Below are 20863 nucleotides of genomic sequence, written 5' to 3'. Positions count from 1 at the left end.
ATCCTTGGATTTATCAAAAACTCAACTGGATGAGGTTCTGAGCAGCCTGATATAGTTGACCCTGCTGTAAACAGGACAATGGAACAGGGGAACTGGACAATCTCCAGAGGTCCCTTCCTGTGTCTACTTATGTATGATTTTCCAATACAGAAACTTGATACCTGTATCTCATCAAAACACTTACAGTTTAATGTATAACTTTCACAACAGTGATATAAACCTTTATGGGAATGGTTTACAGATATAGAAAAAACCAAAAATAGAGTCCTAGAATTGCATTGCAGAAATATTATACATTGAGAATTTATAAAAAGATGGTTTTCACACTTGTTGAAGTCACTTAGGTGGAGAAAATTATGTCAGCAGAAAGTGGCACTAAAATATCTCCACTCAAAAATGCAGCAGTAGTTTATTTAACCACTGTTTGACTTGAGTGCAAATGAGTATCCAAGGATAGGAAGCTCAAATGCTTTTGATACAATCTTAGAGTAAAAACATTTAAGATTGACTTGTGTGAGGATAGAATCGGACTTTTAGTTACTAGTCACTAGATTATATGTGACTTAAGGTCACATTTCTATGCTTTTCATGCTTAAATAAAAAATGTTCTGTAAATGGATCTGTAAATTTAGTTATGTAGGTACTTCACTGAAAGCATGAAGTAGTCACAGGGTGTGTAAACATAGTATGTGTAGATCAGAGCATCAGAAATCTCACCCATTTCAGATTCCAAAACTCAAAAAGGAAAAATTCTCACTTTTTTACTCATACCTGAATTAAGAGTAATACTATGTTAGCAAGCAACACAGATAACCCCAGAGTAAAAAAATGCATATTGAAACCTGAATGCAAACGATATACTTGTTTGGAGGGAGGAGCTTGCTATTTTTTGGACTTGTGGAGCACATTAGGTGTGCACATTTTGTGTTTCAGTTTCTTTCAAAAGTAATTGGATTTGTGTGCCCTGAGACCACTGTATGCCAAAGCACGATTAATTGAGGACCAATGAGAAATTCATGTCCAAAGCTTAGTTCTTGGGTAAACTAAAACACTAATGAGTCAGAACCATAAGAACCGTGACAACAAGAAGCATATGAACACATGGTCGGTTTTACATTTCTTTGGCCAACAGATTCATAAAGGACAAGTCTTCTGAAACAGCAGTCTGTGATCTCAGTATGAACAACAGCTTGGAAATCTCTGGCTTTAAGTCTGTCCCTCATTAGTCAGCTGAGATACTCAAATTAAGTGTAAATGTACTGATTGCCTATAAATGTTGTCCATATGTTTGTCTGGTTTTGTGCCCACTAGAAAATCAGTGATCCATTTAACACAGCCAGACAAAATGTGCCCAGTGATTGAGAGAGTTTAACTGTTACTGGTCCTTAACAGTGCACGTCATACCACTTTAATTAAACCCAGAATCTCTGCTTTGAAAAAACTCTGCATACTGTCCGAAGCCCCAAAAGATGTCAGAAACTAAATTTAGACTGTTCTTACTGACAATCTGCCTGTTGGCAGAGGTATACTATTGATCTGAACCGAACCATGAAGGAACCAGCTAGTTGTTAGCACTGCACTGGCAGATACCATAGAAAGTACCATGCCTGCTTTAGGTATCTTTAGATACCTAAAGCATCTGTGTAGCTCCTTTGTGAAGCGACCTAGATGCTTTAGGTAGCTTCACCACATGATAATCTTGATTTATATCTCAGAGTAACATTTGTCTTGGTGTAGTTTATTTAGTGATAGGAAATACAAGCCTAGTAAGGAGTTATTTTCAGTTTCTTAATTCTGAGTACTACAAAGATATTTTGTTTCTTGATATGTGTCCCTTGAGGAGCTGAGTAGTGCTCAAGAACCTTGCTCAAATGCAAACACTGAGATATAGAAACAATGAAGAAGAAAGAAAGAAAGAAAGAAAGAAAGAAAGAAAGAAATTTCTCATGTAAGATTAATATTATCAGATGATTTCTGATTGTAATGTTTGCAAACTCTAATAAAATATATGCAGTATTTTTAAAAATAAGCTCAGAAATATCAAGCTTCCTCTTAAAATTAGCTTAGTCTAAAAATACAAATATAGTGTGAGATTGAGTTTCAAATATTGAGCTGATTTGCGGGTGGGGGACTAGGGGGGTGTTTGATTTTTTTTGTTTAGTTTTTTGGGTCTTTTGTTAGGAAAAACAATGTATTTTGTACAGCAGAGAAAAATACAATACACTTTTTGATTTACTCTGTTGCCACTTGCTGGTTAGTTATACATCTGGGATGACTGTCACTAAATGATTTCTGAATACATCCAAAACTGAGAAGCATCTGCGAGCAAAAGTCCCAGTGCTACAGAGAACAGAAATGCACATTCTGCATGTGTACCCACGGGGGAAAGACACAAAAGGCATATCAAAGAGTCTGGCATTTTCATTTTATTACCTAGGCAGCATTCCCAGTCTCCTCTGGCTGTGGACATATGCTTTTTAGTCATGTTGTGATACTAGTTTCATGCTTGAGGAATGAACAATAATTGAGACAGTGTTTTTTACATGCTTTAAATATGTCAACTTTATTAGTAACTGTAATTAGGGACAGTAGGATAAGTACCCCTTCTCACAGTACCTGCTACCATGTAGAAACTCAGATCTTTCTCCTCAGCCTTCATTATGTACATCTGTAGCTTCCAAGTTCTCAGCTTTATATTACTTCTGTTGGTTTTGGCTGTATTCCCAGTTTGTTTTGCTACCTTCCAGGCTCTCAGTTTTTCTCCACTAAACCTTTGTCAATAAAAAAAAAAAAAAAAAAAAAAAAAAAAAAAGAAAAAACAATTGGGGAAAAATTCTAATACTAATCATGGCTTTCAGTACTATGAAGAATGAATCATGAGGTGCACCAAGACCCCACCAGTTTAGGCGGAGTTTCTGGAGTCTCCATTCCCAAATGCTTTGCATGATAGAAATTTAGGCTAAATTTGGGTTTAGACAAAAAAAGGTCAAATAAATGCATATCAGGAAAAAAAAATCAGAAATTGATTTTAAAACTGGGTAATTAATAATCAATAGTTGTTTGATATAATACCAGTTTTGATCCAGTTGAATTGTATTGAATGTCATGGATGCTAAGAAAATCCAGATTTTTGCAGTCTTAGGTTCTTCTCCCCTGTCTTTACTGAATATATTTCCTCCTTACAATAGTTGTCTAAATATTGTATTTTTTTGAATTGTCCCAATTATTTCATTGCTACTGTCAGATGTATCATTTTTTTTCTTATGATGCTGTTGCTTCTCAACCCCAAAATTTCCTGAAGTTTCTAAACTGTCAGATAAGCAGAACACACATCAAACACAGCGTTTATTTAGCAAGGGTATATCGGAATATCTTTGTTATCTTTTTTTGTCTCTAACCTGTAGCTGAGAGAAAAATATGCTGCAGATTTAATTTCTATGTCAAGGTTTAACCCCAGACAGCAATTAAGCACCAGAGAGCTGCTTGCTCGATCCGTATCCTGGTGGGGTGGGGGAGAAAATTGGAGGGCTAAAAGAAAGAAAATTTGGGAGTTGAGAAAAGTCTAATGATTGAAATTAAATCATTAGAGAGAAAGAGAGATATTGAATCCAAGGAAGACAAATGATGAAAATGAAACCAATTGCTCAGCACCAACAAACTGATGCCCAGTGGCCTGCACTACTACCCAAGCAGTAGATCCCTGGCCAGTTTTTCACCAATTTTATATGTTGTGCATGGCATCACAACTGCCCTTTGGTCAATCAGGGTCAGCTCTGTCCTCTTACAGCCTTGTGCCCCCCAGCCTACTCAGTAGTAGGAGAACATGAGAAGCTGAAAAGTTCTTGACTTAATGTCAGCTGTGTTCAGCGACAACTAAAATGTTATCCACATTATTCTCACCCTAAATCCAAAACACAGCATTGTATCAGTTACTTCAAAGAAAATTAACTCTATCCCATCCAAACTAGGACACTTAGGAAACATCATTCTCCAGAAATGTAAAAGTCACAGCAATGCTTACGTGCTTATAGCTGAGAAATTGTATGTTGGGGATGTCTCCAGGTCATGGTTAGAGTCATCGAAGCAGCTATGGTGGAAAACACCTCCAAGTTCAAGTCCAACTGTTTATCCAGCAGTGCCAAGTCCTCTACTAAACAATGTCCTTCAGTGCCGCATCTACACAACTTTTAAGTACCTCCAGGGATGGTGACTCAGCTACTTCCCTGGACAGCCTGTTCCAGTGCTTGATAACATTTTACATTATTTTTTTCCCCTGAAATCCCACCCAAAGCTTCCCTAGTGCAACTTGAGGCCATTTCATCAATTCCCGTCATGTGTAACTTAGAAGACACCCATTCCCACATTGTTAACTGTGCTTTCAGGGTGATAAGGGATGATAAGGTCCCCCTGAACGTTTATGTCTCCAGGATAAACAACCAGTCCTCATAAGAATTGTGCTCCAGACTCTTCACCAGCTTCATTACACAAGTACTTTTTATTATGCTGCAATTTCTTTCGAATGAAATGGTCATTCCAAACATTTTCTTACTTTTTTTCTTTTTATTTTTTTCTTTTTATTTCTTTTTCTTTTTCTTTTCCTTTTCCTTTTCCTTTTCTTTTTTTCTTTTTCTTTTCCTTTTTCTTTTCCTTTTTCTTTTTCTTTTTCTTTTTCTTTTTCTTTTTCTTTTTCTTTTTCTTCTTTTTCTTTTTTTCTTTTTATGTAGAAGTCCCAGTTGGCTTCTCATCTTCATGTTTTAGATGGACTATTCATTATGAATTAAGGGTTTGTATTCTAAATAAGCACTATCCTGTTTGTCTTAGAAAATTGAAACCTCCTTCTTCATCTATTATTGAGTACAATTGTGGCAGGTAATCCAGAAGAGTGCTTATACTGGCTTTTTCCGTATATATCAGTAAACAAATATTCTTTATTCCTGTTCAGAGTTTGCATGCTTAATGAAGTACCAAAACAGCAAGATGTTCTGCTGCACTTCTTATCAATTGCCTCATGATTTCTACATGTACAGAATTTTACAGAGCTCTGCTGTGTTTTCTTCGGGTGTATTATCTTTCCAACATGCACATATTATGTGAGTGAAAAAAGAGCAGGAACAATGCTTTAAATAATTTTTATTTTTAAAGTAACTTCTAATGTTCAGTGTTTTAAAGCAGTAATATTTTCTACATTTTCATACACTTTTCAGAACCAACCGTATAATCAGAGATAAATGACTTATTTACATTTGTATTTTAACAATTATACAACTATACACTTTCTTTTTAGATCAACTGGTTCTAAGAAAGTGGTTCAATTTTTTTCCCACTAAGTTAACCTTGATACTACACTTTTAAAAATTATATACTAAAGTTTTCAGTTAAAGTTAAGAAAAAGAAAACAAACCCCAAAAATTAGAATAGTATTGACTTAACATAAAAAATTAAATTTTTTGCTGTTGCATCAACTTAGAGTTTTACATTCTTCTGGGAATATGGTCAAAGTAAAATAGTCAAACCTATAATTTAGTGGAATATAGAAAAAGTAGAAAGAATTTTAAATGTTTTTTTATTTAGAAGACGGGTAGATCTTTGCTTTTTTGTATCTCAATATCCTTAATAAAATATTTTAAGAAAAGTTATGCTGTACATGCAAAAAGGTCCTCTCTGTCTCATTCTTTCTCTTGTTCTGATGCCTGATGTCCCACCAGAAACTGATACCTTGTGAATGCTGACCTAGAACCAGGGCCAGATGGTGTTAAATAATAAAGTAGGTATTTATTAAAAGCCCTTGAAGGATACACCTTGGGCAGCACAAGAGCCCAGACAGGGCTACACCCAAGATGAACCCAAAATGGATGACTGGTCACGAGGTCTCTCACTTTTGTAAGTTTTGGTCTATTAGCAAATTGCAGTTAATTATCCAGTTATAGCTTTAGGTCATTAAGTCCCATCCTTGTTTTTCCTCTCTTCAGTCCACTGTTTTTGCTCTTGGGCCTGAAATTTGGATTGGTTGTCTTTGGTCCCCAGCTAGAGAAGGAATTGTTTTGTTTCCCTGATCTGTGAAGAGAGCTTACCATCCCTTAATATGAAGCTCAGAACTACACACTGTTGCAGCAAAACATCTGAAAAATATAAAACCTAAAACTTAAGGCATCATTTCAAAGCATTACTTTGAAACAATATAGTTGCAAACAAGTGGAATGAGTTTCAGCAAGAAATTCATACCAAAGTTTTGTAAAAAGAGGACCCTGGCATTGGTTATTATTTTTGCAAATTGTAAAAAATGTTGAGGAATTCTTGAAAAATAAGTAGTTTGTGAGAATAACATTTAATGGCAATGTATTCTTTGGATAACTTTTATTTGAGACTGCACTGAGATAATTAATTTTCTTCTTTATTAAACCACATGGAGTTTTAAATCACAGAATCACAGAGTATGCTGAGTTGAAAGGGATCCACAAGGACCATCGCGTCCAACTCCTGGCATTGCAGAGCACTGTCCCAAAGAGTCACACACTGTGCTCAAGAGCATTGTACAAATACTTCTTGAACTCTGTCAGACTTAGTGCTGTCTCTACTTCCCTGGGGAGCCAGTTCCAGCCTCTCCACCATCTGGAAAAATCTTTTTCTAATATCCAGCCCAAACCTTCCCTGACACAACTTCAGGCCATTCCCTCCGGTCACCACAGAGCAGAGATCAGTGCCTGCTACCTCCTCTTCCCCTCATGAGGAAGCTGTAACTGCAGTGAGGTCTCCCTTCAGTCTCCTCTTCTCCAGGCTGAACAGATCAAGTGACCTCAGACACTCCTCATGAGGCTTCCCCTCAAGGTCCTTCACCTTCTTCCTTGTCCTCCTTTGGATGCTCTCTAATATTTTAATATGTGTATGCATTTTGATTTTCCAGATATCAGCATTTTAATATTATTTCACATGGAATTGTTGTACCTCAGGACAAAAAAAAAAAAATATTAAAAAAAAAAAAAAAAAGAGATAACACTGTAGGTGAAAAAAGAAGAGTAGGTATCTTGCATATAAGTCTTGACAAACCATATTTATCTGCCTGAGATGGCCAGTAGAAAATACCCTGTGGTGATCTACATCCATTTCTCACAGTGTTCCTGCAGTCTTTTTCTTTCAGTGTGCAGGAAACACATTTCTCCACAACATTCCTCAATTCTTAATTTAACCCATTAACAGAAGATGATAAAAATCAGATTTGATAAAGATCAAAAAATACTAATAAAGATTGTTTAGTCAGAATTTATGTCCCTTCGTCCTCTTGTTGCTCTGAATCTTCAATTTCCTATCTGTCTTGCCTATCCGATTTTTCTGATGCTTTCCCCTGTTTAAATCTCTCTGATTCAGTTTATCCCTCCAGGATCCACCACTGTCTCCTCACATTTCTACTAGGTTTGCACATCAAATCTGGGGAATGTTTTTTGGGGTTTTTTTTGATTGTTTGTTTTTGTTGTTGCTATTTTGTTGGGGGTTTTTTGGGTTTTTTTTATCTTGTTGTCTTATAATATCGTTCAGAATTATTCCCTTAGCTGCAATGGCTACACAAATCCTACCTTTCATCCAGTTCCTTCCAGGACGTGGGTAGAATTCCATGAGTAGAACAACAAGCTACATCTTTAGTGGTGCAGAGAAGGACAGAGAAAGAGAGAAGAGAGAACAGAGAGGGGAGAAGAGACAGAAGAGAGAAAAAGAAAGAGAGGGTCAGTGGTCTAATAATTGACCACTGACACAATTGCAATCACATCAATAGGAAAAGAAAAATAATATATCGCATTTGTATAAAAATTTCAGTCACAAATTATCTTTTTGCATGGCTTATTGATGAGTTGCTGATCCCATCAATATGCTGCTGAAATGCAAAGCATGAAGAAAAACTCTAACTTTGTGCCAGCATCATAAATTGTAATAGATTTAATAAATAGGGCTAGTGGGTACAGTGTTTGCAATACCATTAAAAAGTGTGAGCCTCCTGAAGTCTTGTAGGCAAGCACCTTCAATATCCAGAAATAGAACTTCATTAAAGTAATAAGAGGGAAACTCCAGGAAGGCCAGAAAAATGCAAATTGCAAAAGATTGTCCTTAATAAGATCAAGCTCTCCCAGGGAGTGGAAATGAGACAGAAAAAGTTATAGCTAAGATTAAATATTTTTATAGCCTTACAAGATTAGAATGAAAGTCTTTAAATTTCCTGCTATCAGAGAGAAAAGCGTTTTTTTCTCCCATGTGAAATATGAGCTAACAGGTAAAGAGTGGTTAACCTCTACCATACCAAATACAGATTGAACCATAAAATCCAAAGTCATAATTTCTTAAAGTATTACTTCCCTAAGCTCACAATATAGTCAACTTACTGCACAAATGATTGATATTTTATTGCCTCATCCTAAATAATATTAAAATTAATTTTAACTCCGTATTAGGAAAATAGAGAAAGAAGGGAAAACAGCTTTTAACATTTGAAAGTGAAGTATTAAGTTAGGATTTTATTGTAAGAATACCATTCCCTTTTCTCTTATCTGTACAAATGTTTCATAACGGAAATCTCTTCTTAACAGTCCTTTAGTATGCTGAAGAATCTATAATTAACCTGTAATTTTCAGGAAAAAGAGAAACATATTACTAACATCTGGAGCTGGTGCTCTTAAAATCATGTTCTGATTTTCAAGACAAAGTATGACAAAGACATTCTAAAGTAGAGAGGGAAAAACTGAGACTGGTATAGTTTTATAAAAACGAGGAGGGCTGGTAATGCTCTTATCCCTCAGTTTATCTAGGTTGTTTCTAATTTACAGTTCCATTTTCTCTCTCTCTCTCTCTTCCTTCTAGGAAGCTGCATGTTTAAAATGGTGGTAACCCTTGGCAAAATAAAATGCATCTCTTTTACTTCTTGTCCGACAATCTGTTTCCAAATTTTTTAAGTGAAGTATAGTTTTAAGAAAAAAACTCAAAAGTAAAGTCTCATTGATTTTTCATTTAAATAATTTGGATTTCAAAAGAGTGCTTGTACTTGACTTTTGGTGGCTTATTTCTAAACTGTGTTATGCAACAACTAAATTAGGCTGTTGGATATAATTTGCGCTTTTCCCAGAAAGTATTGATTCTTATAACAAGCCATTCTGAGACCATAAGTATTACAGAAATTCCCTGCAATCAGAAGCTGCTATGAATTTTTCATTTGTGGATGCAGCTATCACTAGGTGACCCTGATAAACAGACTGATGCAAGTTTTTAGTGCATGAACCAACTTCAGCTGAGCATTATTAACCAGTTGCATACTCTTAGTTTTGGTAATAGTATGTTGTGAGTGAAGAAAAGGTGAAAAGAGTGCTGAGATTTAGTTTCCAATATAGAGAACATGTATCAAACATCAGAAACAATATTTTTCCTTTGGTCTCGGAGTAAATTCTGGAAAACTGGGCTGTGTGTAGTGCCTCAGAATCTTGGGACACTGGAATTTCTGTTTTGGGAAACCAAACTTGTCTGGTTCCAGGTACCTAATGTCCTTCCAGGAGCTGTGACACTGGGCTCAGAATGACAAATCTTTTGATAGAAAAGATGCTGAACTTTCTCACAAAGACATGCACATTACCTGGGCATTAGCAACTGTCTAGAAGAATGACGTAAATACAAGGGAAAGTTTTCACTATATTTTAAATTTCTGTGTTTATTGTTCTGATTAAAAATGTAAAGATTGATGGCATATCTCTGAAAACAAGCACAGCCAAGCCATGAGAGTTGCAAATTCAGGTGAGTGGGGATACATGTTCTCATTCTTCCAAATGACTTTCCTGTAATGTGCTTTATTATAATGAAATGTTTAATAATTTAAAGTAGCAATGAGTGAAAGTTCAAAAGAGGAGACTTGACATCAAATAATATTTTGCATCTGTGGATGCTTCTAAGGATATTTAATTTGAAGTATTTTTGGAGCACCCTGTTTCTTCAACTTTCCCCTACTTTTGAGCCAGAAGTTGGCAAAAATGGCACTTTGTCCTGATTGAAGTGTATTGATGTGATAATGGTTGCATGCTTAAGATCTGAATTTGAATGAGCTGTTAAGTTAAGGGAGGAGATAGCTTTTTTTTTATGGAAACCAGTAGTTGATCTTCTGCATTTTCTTACTTTATTTAAAAAGTTACCAGCTACAACATCAGGTTCATAATTCAAAAGTAAGATGTTATGTCTGTTTGGAATATCACGGTTAATTCCCACAGCTCTCCTGTTACCTGAGCTCTAACAGCAAACTGAAAGCTTTGGACAAGCTTTTAGGGGGTCAAGTTGCTGTCAGTACATTGGTTTAACAGGAATATGTTCATGACCTTTCTCTAGTCATTGAACAATTGAGCTAAACGTCAACCCAGATACACCGACCAGAGGCTGATACTCAAACGTCTGTCACTAGCTGGATTAGTTATTTGGTTTATTTTGCACAAACAACCTAAGGCTGTTGTTTTCCATTAGTTTTCCTGCACTGTTCAGCACCTGTCATGTTGAAGATGATTTGATTGGCACATTTCCTAGTAAGTTCTCTAGGAGAGGAACAAAAGAAAGGTATAAACAGAATAAATGGCAGCAGTCAGGAAGCAGAGACAAAAAAAGACTTATCACCGATCATTAATTAGGTCTCCAACTGACTTTGGTTTGTTGTCATAAAATTATTGCTGGATTGAACCAGTACCAAATCTTATTTTTTCCCTAAAATCCTTTATCCCTCCTTAGAAAAATCTTTCATAAATTCATATCAACAACTTTTAAAACACTTTGACTATAACATTTGTTTATATTAATGATTGTTCTTAAATACCTTTTACGGTCTTCAAATGTCCATATTTCTTGTAGCATCTCATAAAATAACATTTTGAATTTACTAAAAAATATAAATTCACAGAGATTTGAATTTGTTATTGAGTATTTTTCCTTTTTTTTCCTCAAAAAATATTACATACATAATGTTTAACATTGTTCATACTCAGATGGTATATCTGTGTCAATACTAGTAAAAGCCATGTTGCATGTTTGCTTGCCTCATCATGTTATGGGTGAATCTCCACACAGAAAACTAACCCCAACAGGATTTACACTGGACTTTGAGAGCTGTCTGTCATGTCTGAGCAGTGATGGAAATAATTGATTGAATTTTAAATGCATAGGCCAGAATTTATTTGCATGTTTAATGTAACATGAAATCTAAAATAATTTCAAGAGATGCCTGTTGCTAGCATTAGCTGTGATTAAATTTTGAGAGAGCAAAACTTTCACCAAAATATACATTTACAAAAAATGTCATTTTAAAAATATCAGTACCAAATGCAGCAATAATAATGATTTTTTAACAAAGAATCATTCTATAAAATGGTTGTGTATAGAGACCTGCAGTGAAAATACCAAGTGTTCCCATTTAAGATAATTTTCTTTGTGGTTACAAATTACAGTAGAGTCCATTTAAAGTTATAAATACACAGCATGTCTAGATGCCAGCCATATTTTAAGCCGGAACTTGCACTGAATGAAAATGCAAGCTTCTCTTTACTAAGGGTGTGCTATTCAAATATGATGAAAATCTTGCTTTTTTGCATATACTGTTTAAATTTTTTAATATAAAAATAATTATTATAATGTAAAGCAAAAACTCATTACAACTTACTTAATTGTACTTGTACCAGCTGTTTTAAATATGCTTTCTTGTTAATTTAACTTATTCATTATTTAAAATCTTAGAGAGATAAGCAAATTTAAAATGTTCTTTGTTTCTCCTCTAAGCCTTGCTTAAAATTTCAATTAAATAAAACCTGGTTTATCCTTTATATCAGATGATATATAATTTACAATAACTTAGGTTACAAAAGATATATGTAGTTTGGAAGAACAAATAAATATTCTGATCAGCATCTTTAAGATATAAATGTATAAGAAAAGATATATAAATAAAAATAGAGAATTTAGAAGTCTTTAAAAATACCTAGCATTACCTAATGCTGCCTCAACTTCTGTAGATAGCTAGTACTTAGTATAAAGTTATTTACCCTACTATTTCACAATTTTAAGTGCTTAATACAAAACACCACAGAGGCTTTGTAACTTACGTAGCTAGAGTAAAATAAAGTCTTCATTTTAATAAAGTAGTAGATAAAAATACATCAGTTAGTAATTCTAATAATAAGATTCAGAAACAAATTTTGGCAATTTTTAAATAATAGTCTTGTCAGAACAACCACTTGTATTACTGTTTAAAAATTATATTTTTAATTGTAATTTTTCATCACTTCTAAATCCACATTTCACGCTTTTTTCCACCTTATTTTTTTATGTCACTTACTATAATCATTCTTCCAATTAACATCAGTATTAATAACCATATAGCAAACCTCATGACACTCAGCCCCAGAGGTGTTTCTTTGCTGTGAGTTAAGCAATTTGATTATTACAGAGTTATTAACTAATATTAGAGCAAGCCACATATGTCTTCGAGAGTAGAAACAACAGAGCTAATTGCAGATTTTCTTTGTGTCAGAAGTCAAATTTCCTTAATTTGTTGAGCAGCACAGTTAATATATTCACTCTTCCTACAACCTGTGAAGGAAAGGTAAATAATTCATTATCAGAAGACAGAAAAGTAGTGCATTTGCTGGCACTTCACTTGGCGTAGGTCTTGTTTTAGCTCAGACTTCTATAATAAAAAAAAAAAAAGGTAAGTGTTAAACCAAATGAAGATGAACAGATATCCTGGTTTTATTTTGTCCTGTTTTATTTTGTTTTTAAACAAGCTTTCTTATCTAGGATATAAATGCAAACAGACTTGCACAATGAAAACAATGCCATAATGACAAATGGCAATCTAATTTTTTCAGTTAATACGTATGATTATGCAAATGGTTAAATCAATAATAACTTAAAAGTAAAGCCCTAAAGTAGCAACTCAGAAAAGACCCTTAAATTAAAAAAGCCTTCATAAATAATGTTAGGATCTCAATATGGTTTAGAGCAATTGCAAATATGATTTCACAGATGCTTACGTTTTTATGTTCACATTTATTTCACAAGGTTAAATGAACTGCTGTTAGCACTAACAAAATGAAGTTGCATGAAGGTTTTCTGTAGGAAAAAAAGCCCTGTTTCCTACAGACAAGAGTTTTGTGATGAGTTTTCTATAGAGGCTGGAATACATTTCTGATTACATGCCAATGATAAGTAGTTTTACAATATATTCGTCTTGTTTGGCCTTAATGGATAAAGGGTTGCACCCCAAGAAACAGTCTGGCAGAAGAACTTGGAACACACAGAATAAAGGGAAGTTTCTATGTTTCCTTTTGTGTGTTTCTGTTTCCAGGTGAGGTATTTTTTGTTCTTTCTGTGAATTAAAAACTTTAAAACCCCCCAAAAAATTCTCCAACTCCATGGGTATCTTTAAAAATTAAATTGATTTAGTTTTTTTCTTTAGACATGGAAAACATATCTGGAGTATATATCTGTATGATAAAAGATCTATCAACCTAGATATACACAGGACAGGTTTGACTTGTTCATAATTTAGATCTTTGTAGTGTGTGATGAACATTTTTCATTGCAGTTTCTGTTCACCAGATGTTCAGCTGCCATTTCCTAGTGAAGTAACATTGACTAGGGCTTAAGGAAATGATTAATTCTTCATTTACAGTTTTGGAGAAGGGAAATATGCAATTGCTCTTAAATGATACTTTCTTACAATACACAAAAGTTAATTGCATAATGACATGCTCATGTGCATGTGTGGTTCTGGGTATGTGTGTAAGGGATCAGAAACTTTTTATCCTAACTGCTAAAATCCACTCTACTTAAGCATATTGTGCTACATATTGTACAAGGGAGAGCTATGTACAAAGAATACCAGTAGTTATGATAGGGTTACTGATGCATTTATTGTGTTCTTTGGAGGACAAACAAAAGACAATTTGCAGGAACTTAAAGGTACCATTTTTTTAACCTGTCTCAAATAAATAGTAATACATAGTTACAGTAAATAAAGGGGACAACATATAAATAGGTATCAAATTCTAGTCCTTCAGTCTCTTGCTTGATCCACCACATGTTTCTACTATGCAGCTTCTTGTTATTTTATGTTGTTGGTGACTATGCCCTGACTGACAATCCCAGCTCTCTCAGCATTTTCTCATCTGAGAGATGTGTCAATCTCTTAGTAATGTTACTGGCTGGACTCTTTTCAATAGCTCCATATCTCTCTTGAGCTGGGTAGACCACAACTGACATGGCACTTAAGGTGTGGCCTCCCCAGGGCTGAGTAGAGGGGAGGATCACCTCCCTCATCCTGCTGACAGCATTCCTCCTAATGCAGCCCAGGATGCTCTTGTTCTTCTTGGCCACAAGGGCATATTGCTGAATCTTGGCTACCTTGGTGTCCACCAGGCCTCCCAGGTCCTACTCTTGTAAACAAGTAAAGACTTGTATTATAAAAACCCTTTTTATCTGCTTACATATTGTTTATTACAACACTGCACTTTCAACTACTGTGAAACTACACAGAGATGAAATATTGTGTAAGAATTTTTAGGCTTTTCTGCACATATGCATGATATACATAAATGTGAGTGAGGTTTTGTGCTTGATGTGACAATCCTCATGTAATGAAAAATCTGCAAGAACAGAATTTCAGCATTTGATTGACAGATAATTTTAGTGGGACTAGAAAAATGCTGCTGCTTTCTAAACAAAACTGTTGGCAAGTATCCTTTCACTTCTCATTTTGTAATCAATTTCTTGAGGAGTTTTTTGGAAACAAGTTATTATCTCACATTCCTAGTATATATGAAAACCTAACCTGGCAATAGAACAGTTTTTAAGAAGTGTCTGATTATTACTCATGGGTATGGATTAGTAGTGCCCATTTTTTACCATTTGACACAGATAAGAAATGCAAAGAACTGAGATATTTGGGTGTGGCTATTATCACAGATCACAGAATATTCTGAGTTGAAAAGGGCATACAAGGATCATCAAATCCAACTCCAAAGTGAATAGCCCACGTGGGAATAGAACCTTGGTATTATTAGCACCATGCTGTAAACAACTGAGCTAATCTCAGGGTCAATATGTAATAGGAAACTCCAACATGTGGACAAGTAATGTAATTTGTCTCAAATGTATGTTTTTTTCCTTTCTTTGGCACAATTCACAGCAAATTATTTTCTTTCCAAGTTCATCTCTCTGTATTACATTTTAAAATAACAAAATCTGTCTCCTATCATAAACTTATTAATATTTGAAAAAAAAGTCTAAGATTCTCAAGTCCATCTGTCAATGTAGCCATGCCATGTTCACCACCAAACCATGTCCCCAAGTGCCACATCCACATGTTTTTTTAACGCTTACAAGATGGTAACTCAACCACTTCCCAAAGCAATCTGTTCCAAAGTTTGATTATTCTTTCAGTGAATATTTTTTTCCTAGTGTACAATCTAAACCTCCCCTAGTGCAACTTCTGGCCATTTCTTCTTGTTTTGTCACTTCTTACCTGAGAGAAGAGGCTGATCCCCATCTTGCTGCTACCTCCTTTCAGGTAGTAGTAGAGATGCATAAGGTCTCCCCTCAGCCTCCTTTCCTGCAGACCAAACAACCCCTGCTCCTTCATCCACACCCTCTAGGACTTGTTTTCCAGACCCTTCTCCAGCTTTTTTGTCCCTCTCTGGATTCAGTCTAGGACCTCAGTATCATTCATGTAGTGAGGGGCCCAGAACTGGATACAGCACTCCAGGTGTGGCCTCACCAGTGCCAATCCCTGCCCTGCTCCTGCTAGCCACACCATTGCTGATACAGGCCAGGATGCCACCGGCATTCTTGGCCACCTGGGCACACACTGGTCATGTTCAGCTGCTGTCAACCAACCCCACCAGGTCCTTTTCCATAGGGCAGATTTCCAGCCACTCTTACCCCACTCCATGGCACTGCCTGGGGGTGTTGGGTCCAAGGGCAGGAACCAACATCAGCCTTGTTGGACCTCACACAACTGGTCTTGGCCCATCAATCCAGCCTGTCCAGATCCCTCTGAAAAACCTTCCTTATCCTTCAGCAGACAAACATTCCCACAAAACTTGGTTTCATCTGCCCATGTTCCATGCCCTATGTTAACTCAGAAAGATACCCTTCAATTTTATTTCCTGACTTTCAAAGTCTGTATCAGTGCATTTAGAACATCCATGTCACAGAAATCATGGGTTTGTCCCAAGCAAGCACAGCAATGATCATCAACATGAGCACAAAACAAGCAGAATGCAGTTGGGAAAATATAAATCACAAATACACTATGTACAAGTTCGTTAGTACAAAAGTTGATTTGACCGGATATGAGAGAATATAAGTGTCAATAATTTCATTTGAACTACTGGTATCAGCAGAGCTGTTCCACATTCCCGGACAATCATACTGAGCGTGACTTTAAATTGTTAACTTCCTTTCTTTTTCGTTATCTTTGCTCCAATAAAATATTTCAAGCTTTTAATTTGTCAGGAGAGTGTAAGACTATCATTACAGAAAGGTCTGGGTCAATTGCTCATTCTGGACTCCCTTCAGAGTTCTGACTCTTAATTTATTATATTTTTAAAAGGTATTAGAAAATTAAATAATTTCCTTTTGCTTTTTTATATGAGGATCATAGCCCATATATCTTTGAAACGTAATTGTCTCTGTCTGTTTCCAAATTTCAATAACAAAAAACCTAAAATGCAACAAATTTATTTGCAGTCTCTAAAAACCTATAGATGCCAGAATGCTGGTACACTGCACATTTCATGATCATGCTGTGGCAATTTATTTATGTACTCAGGTTTTAAAACACTCCTAAAGTTGTTTTGCTGTCTGTTAATGTCTTCCAACAATTAGTAATAATACTTTTGTAATTGCATTAAAATATGAAGAGTAACAGATTGTTTATTTTACTTAATGTATTACAGAGATACCAGTGTGATTGCTTGCCTGGATGGGAAGGAAAATTTTGTGAAAAGGAATCAAATGAATGTAATTCAGAGCCTTGTAGAAACAATGGCACCTGCATGGACCTTTTCAACGGTTATCGGTAAGAATTGCACCTCTTCACTATATGATCATGTTCCAGGAAGGCCAGGCTTATGCATCCAGCCATTATTTTGTTTCCCAGCTTGTGAAGGAAATGCATAACACAAATTGGCAAAGGACTTGTGCCATGGACACAGTGCTTCACTGTATTTTCATGTGAAGCCAGCAGATATAATAAATGGTATATGTAAAATTAAAAATAAAAAAGGAAAAGAAAAACGTATGATTTAAAAAACATTTAATAAGTAACGAAGTTTGGAACTGTATTTTGTCAAAGAAAATATAGTTTCTCTTTCTTTCTACAAACGATGATTTGAAGAGTAAAAGTAGAGGTAGTGGGCAGTTGAATGAGGAGCTTATATCATTGCTGCCACCTTGTGGCTTAAAATACCAACAAAAGAGTAATTTAACTAAAATTTATATCCCCTCAGACAAAGCATGAGAGTGTGACACTAACCATACTTTCTTTAACTTAAACCCCAATCTTTATTTCATGCATGCATTTATGGTTTAAAAATTATTTTATTTCAGTAGCATGAGGATTAAGATTCCATGAACAATCTAGTAATCAGTTTCTGCTCCATGAAGCCAGGGTTTGTCTATATTATGATGTCAATACTAGAAGAGTCCTGTAAATTCTTAATGTACTCTGATGAGGCTGCATATACAGCTCAGTGTAATAACTGTATGTGGTACATAGTCTAGCTGTTGTACAGTGATTATATTCTCGGTAATACAGACAATAATCAGAAAGGAAACTAACTACAGTTGACAATGAAGAAATTATTTCCCAAATAGCTAAACATAACTAAGTCAAATCATTTTATGTTCAAAACTTAACCAAAATTATTTGTGATATCCTAGTATAAAACTTCTTAGTATGGTAAAATATTTTTATTTTAATAAAAAAATGTATAACAATGTTGAGAAAACCTGTTAAAATATCTTTAATTGCTATTTTGCACTTTTTAAAGCCTGTTGGAATGCTAAAAAAAAAAAAAAAGTTAAATATTTTTATTTTAATAAAAAAATGTATAACAATGTTGAGAAAACCTGTTAAAATATCTTTTATTGCTATTTTTCCACTTTTTAAAGCCTGTTGGAATGTTAAAAAAAAAAGTTAAATATTTTAATTTTTGTGGTTCTTATTCTTCTGATGCTTTTACTTCTTTGTAGCCTACCACCCTCAAGACCAATTCGGTGTGAACGGATATTGTGCAGCCATGAATCCCTACATTTTCCCAATTTTCCCAGCCAGAAAGAATTATATGTATTGTAGAAAGTGACAGGGCTTCTTCTGATTTTACTCATAGCTGGGTCAACTACTTATGCACAAATCCAAGGACTTTCTATTTTTAATTGAGAATAAAAATGCTCAAGTATTTTTTTTTCTGGATTTTGCAAATACAGAACTGTTACAGAAAATATTTACAAGAAAATTGGTTTGAAGTGTAAGCACCAGGCATATTTTTTCTCAGAGCTATTTGTCCTAATTGACATAACAGAACAGGAAAATTAGATATACCATTGAATCATCATATGCAAGGGGTAGGTTACACCAAAAAAAACCAACATCTTCAAAGATACCTAGAGCTGAAAGTGACTCGAGATTTGGCAATATCAAGGAAAATTAGTATAGCTCAATGTTTTATTTTTATATTATGAAGAAATTTCATTTCAATCATTAGAGCTGTCCTTGTTTGTACTCAGACATGCTAAAAGATCATAATTACTCTTAATTAAAAAAATTAGTTTTGTTTTTTTTTTTTACCTTTACTAATACTTTCCTCTTAAAAGCTATAGCAACAAGACAGTGTTTGTGTTATAGTAGATAAGCAGTGGCAGTAACTGCTACCTGAACCTGAGGAAATCCAGCCATGTCTTTAGATGTAAATGTGGTTTTTAAAACAGGATTACTGGATTATAGTTGCCTAACAGAAAAGATCATTGCAGTTCTTGAGCTGTGCCCAGGCATTGTTTTGGACAGGCATTATCCTGGACCAAAATCAGACCAGCAAGTGATCTGAGAATGCATCAGTGATGGGCAATGAAGTTTTCTTGCCTGTGGCCATGTTTTGGCACTGTTTATTTTCCTGCTGTGAGTTGAGCTGCTGGCAGCAATACTCAGAATATTCTGAATTTCTTTGAAATTTGCCTTACCATGACTGGTACTTGATACCACTTACAACTTAAATTAATGTAAGGGATAGATAAATTTAGCTTTCTTTTATGCTTTGATAATCTTCATTAGTTTACTTTCTTGTAAATATTTGCAAGTCCAGCTGAGAACATCAGTTACTTAAAAAATAAGTAATTTATTGTGCAACAGCTTAAAAATATATTTTTGTATAGAAAGAAAGTGAACATAATGAAAAATGAAATATTTTCCTACCAAATTCAAATGTGTGATAAAACAATAATTATACAAAACATAATTACTAGTTTAAAACTTCACTTTTGAGTTGATTTTCTTTATCTGGGGCTATTCATTGTTGAATCTTGAAATGAAAACTATCTGGCAAAACTGAAGTATCACCAAATCTGTCACACTGAGCATCTTTCTTTATGGATTCCATCACAGAAAAGTAAATCACATCCCAACAGGAAAAAAAGGAAAATAAAGCCTTCTCAGATGCATATTTTTATTTTTAAAAAAATCAGGTAAGAAAGATTCTGAACCAGTTGTCAGGCTTGAATTGTTGGATGTGAATAGTTTTTAATATGTCCCCTTTCATTCGACTTAATTTATGTTCAGCTGATAAAATGAGAAATATCTTTTTCTTTCTTCTCAGTTTTCAGTTTGGCTCATGGCACATGGTAAATAAATTAATTTAGAAAAATTTCGTGCATATATTTCATGCATTTATTTCCAGCACTATGTGATTTTAATTCTCATGATAACATGAAATCTCAAACTGTGGCTCGGAATATTTATGGACAGATTCATCTAGTATCAGCAGAATTCCATATTTCTTCCCTATTGTATTGAAAATTCTGAGGTTTAGCCCTAGTAACATCAAGCCCTAATTAAAGCTCCTGTGTCTCCTTTGCTGTTACCAACTTTTGAGTGAAAATCTATTCAACTTCTTGCCAAATAACAGGCAACATAATTTTATGGATGAACTGGAGTTTCTAATGATGTAGAATAGTTTAGAACTTGTCTGTAATCTATATTATATTAGAACTTGGAGAATTAATCAAGTGTCTTTCCAGTGTACTCAGTTCTTTCTGTATATTCACAAATGCATTTTGTCAATTCTTGTTGTTGAGTTTTTTATTAAGAATAAAAATGGTGCCTTGCTGCTGCTTTTCTGCTTATGACATACAAATAGACTTCTCCCTGCTAAACAGGAAATTAGACCTACATAAGTATATTTTCTTATGTAATTTATCTATCTTTTATGTTTTATGACAGGTTCAGTGTTTGCTTCAGTTGAACACAGAAATGTTATCCTTTGTCAGCACTTGAATCCATCCACTAAGACACCTTTTTATTATCTCAGTGCAAATTGACGTCCAGTTCTTCATACTATCTTATCCACTCCTGATATTTTATTTTTGCTATCAAGACTCCTTGCTATTTTGTTTGGGTTTCTAATTTGTTTGCTTTGATTTGGAGACAGTCATTTTTCCTCCCTGCTCATTGTTATCCTTGATATTTTCCTTACTGTATGTTTTCTTACATCCTGTTTGTGCAACTATATCACAGGCCTCCATTTACCCCTTTACAGTTATGGCTGGCTGTATTATAAAATGCTGAAAGCTCTCCTTCCCACTAAGTTCTGCA

The 20863-nt window shown here is 34.7% G+C and overlaps 1 protein-coding gene across 1 annotated transcript in view; it reads left to right on the top strand.

Annotated features, from left to right (window-relative positions):
- Positions 1 to 20863, top strand: part of EYS (eyes shut homolog) — a 610207-nt gene that overhangs the window by 145446 nt on the left and 443898 nt on the right. Inside the window, exon 12 of the mRNA XM_041477332.1 lies at positions 16956 to 17077. Within this exon, the coding sequence (XP_041333266.1) occupies positions 16956 to 17077 (122 nt within the window). The remainder of the gene's footprint in view (positions 1 to 16955; positions 17078 to 20863) is intronic.

The sequence above is a fragment of the Pyrgilauda ruficollis genome, unplaced genomic scaffold (genome assembly GCF_017590135.1).
Source record: "Pyrgilauda ruficollis isolate IOZ18807 unplaced genomic scaffold, ASM1759013v1 scaffold40, whole genome shotgun sequence".
NCBI classification, from domain to species: domain Eukaryota; kingdom Metazoa; phylum Chordata; class Aves; order Passeriformes; family Passeridae; genus Pyrgilauda; species Pyrgilauda ruficollis.
The sequence above is the reverse complement of the archived record's forward strand: the minus strand, read 5'-3'. Positions and strand labels throughout refer to the sequence as shown.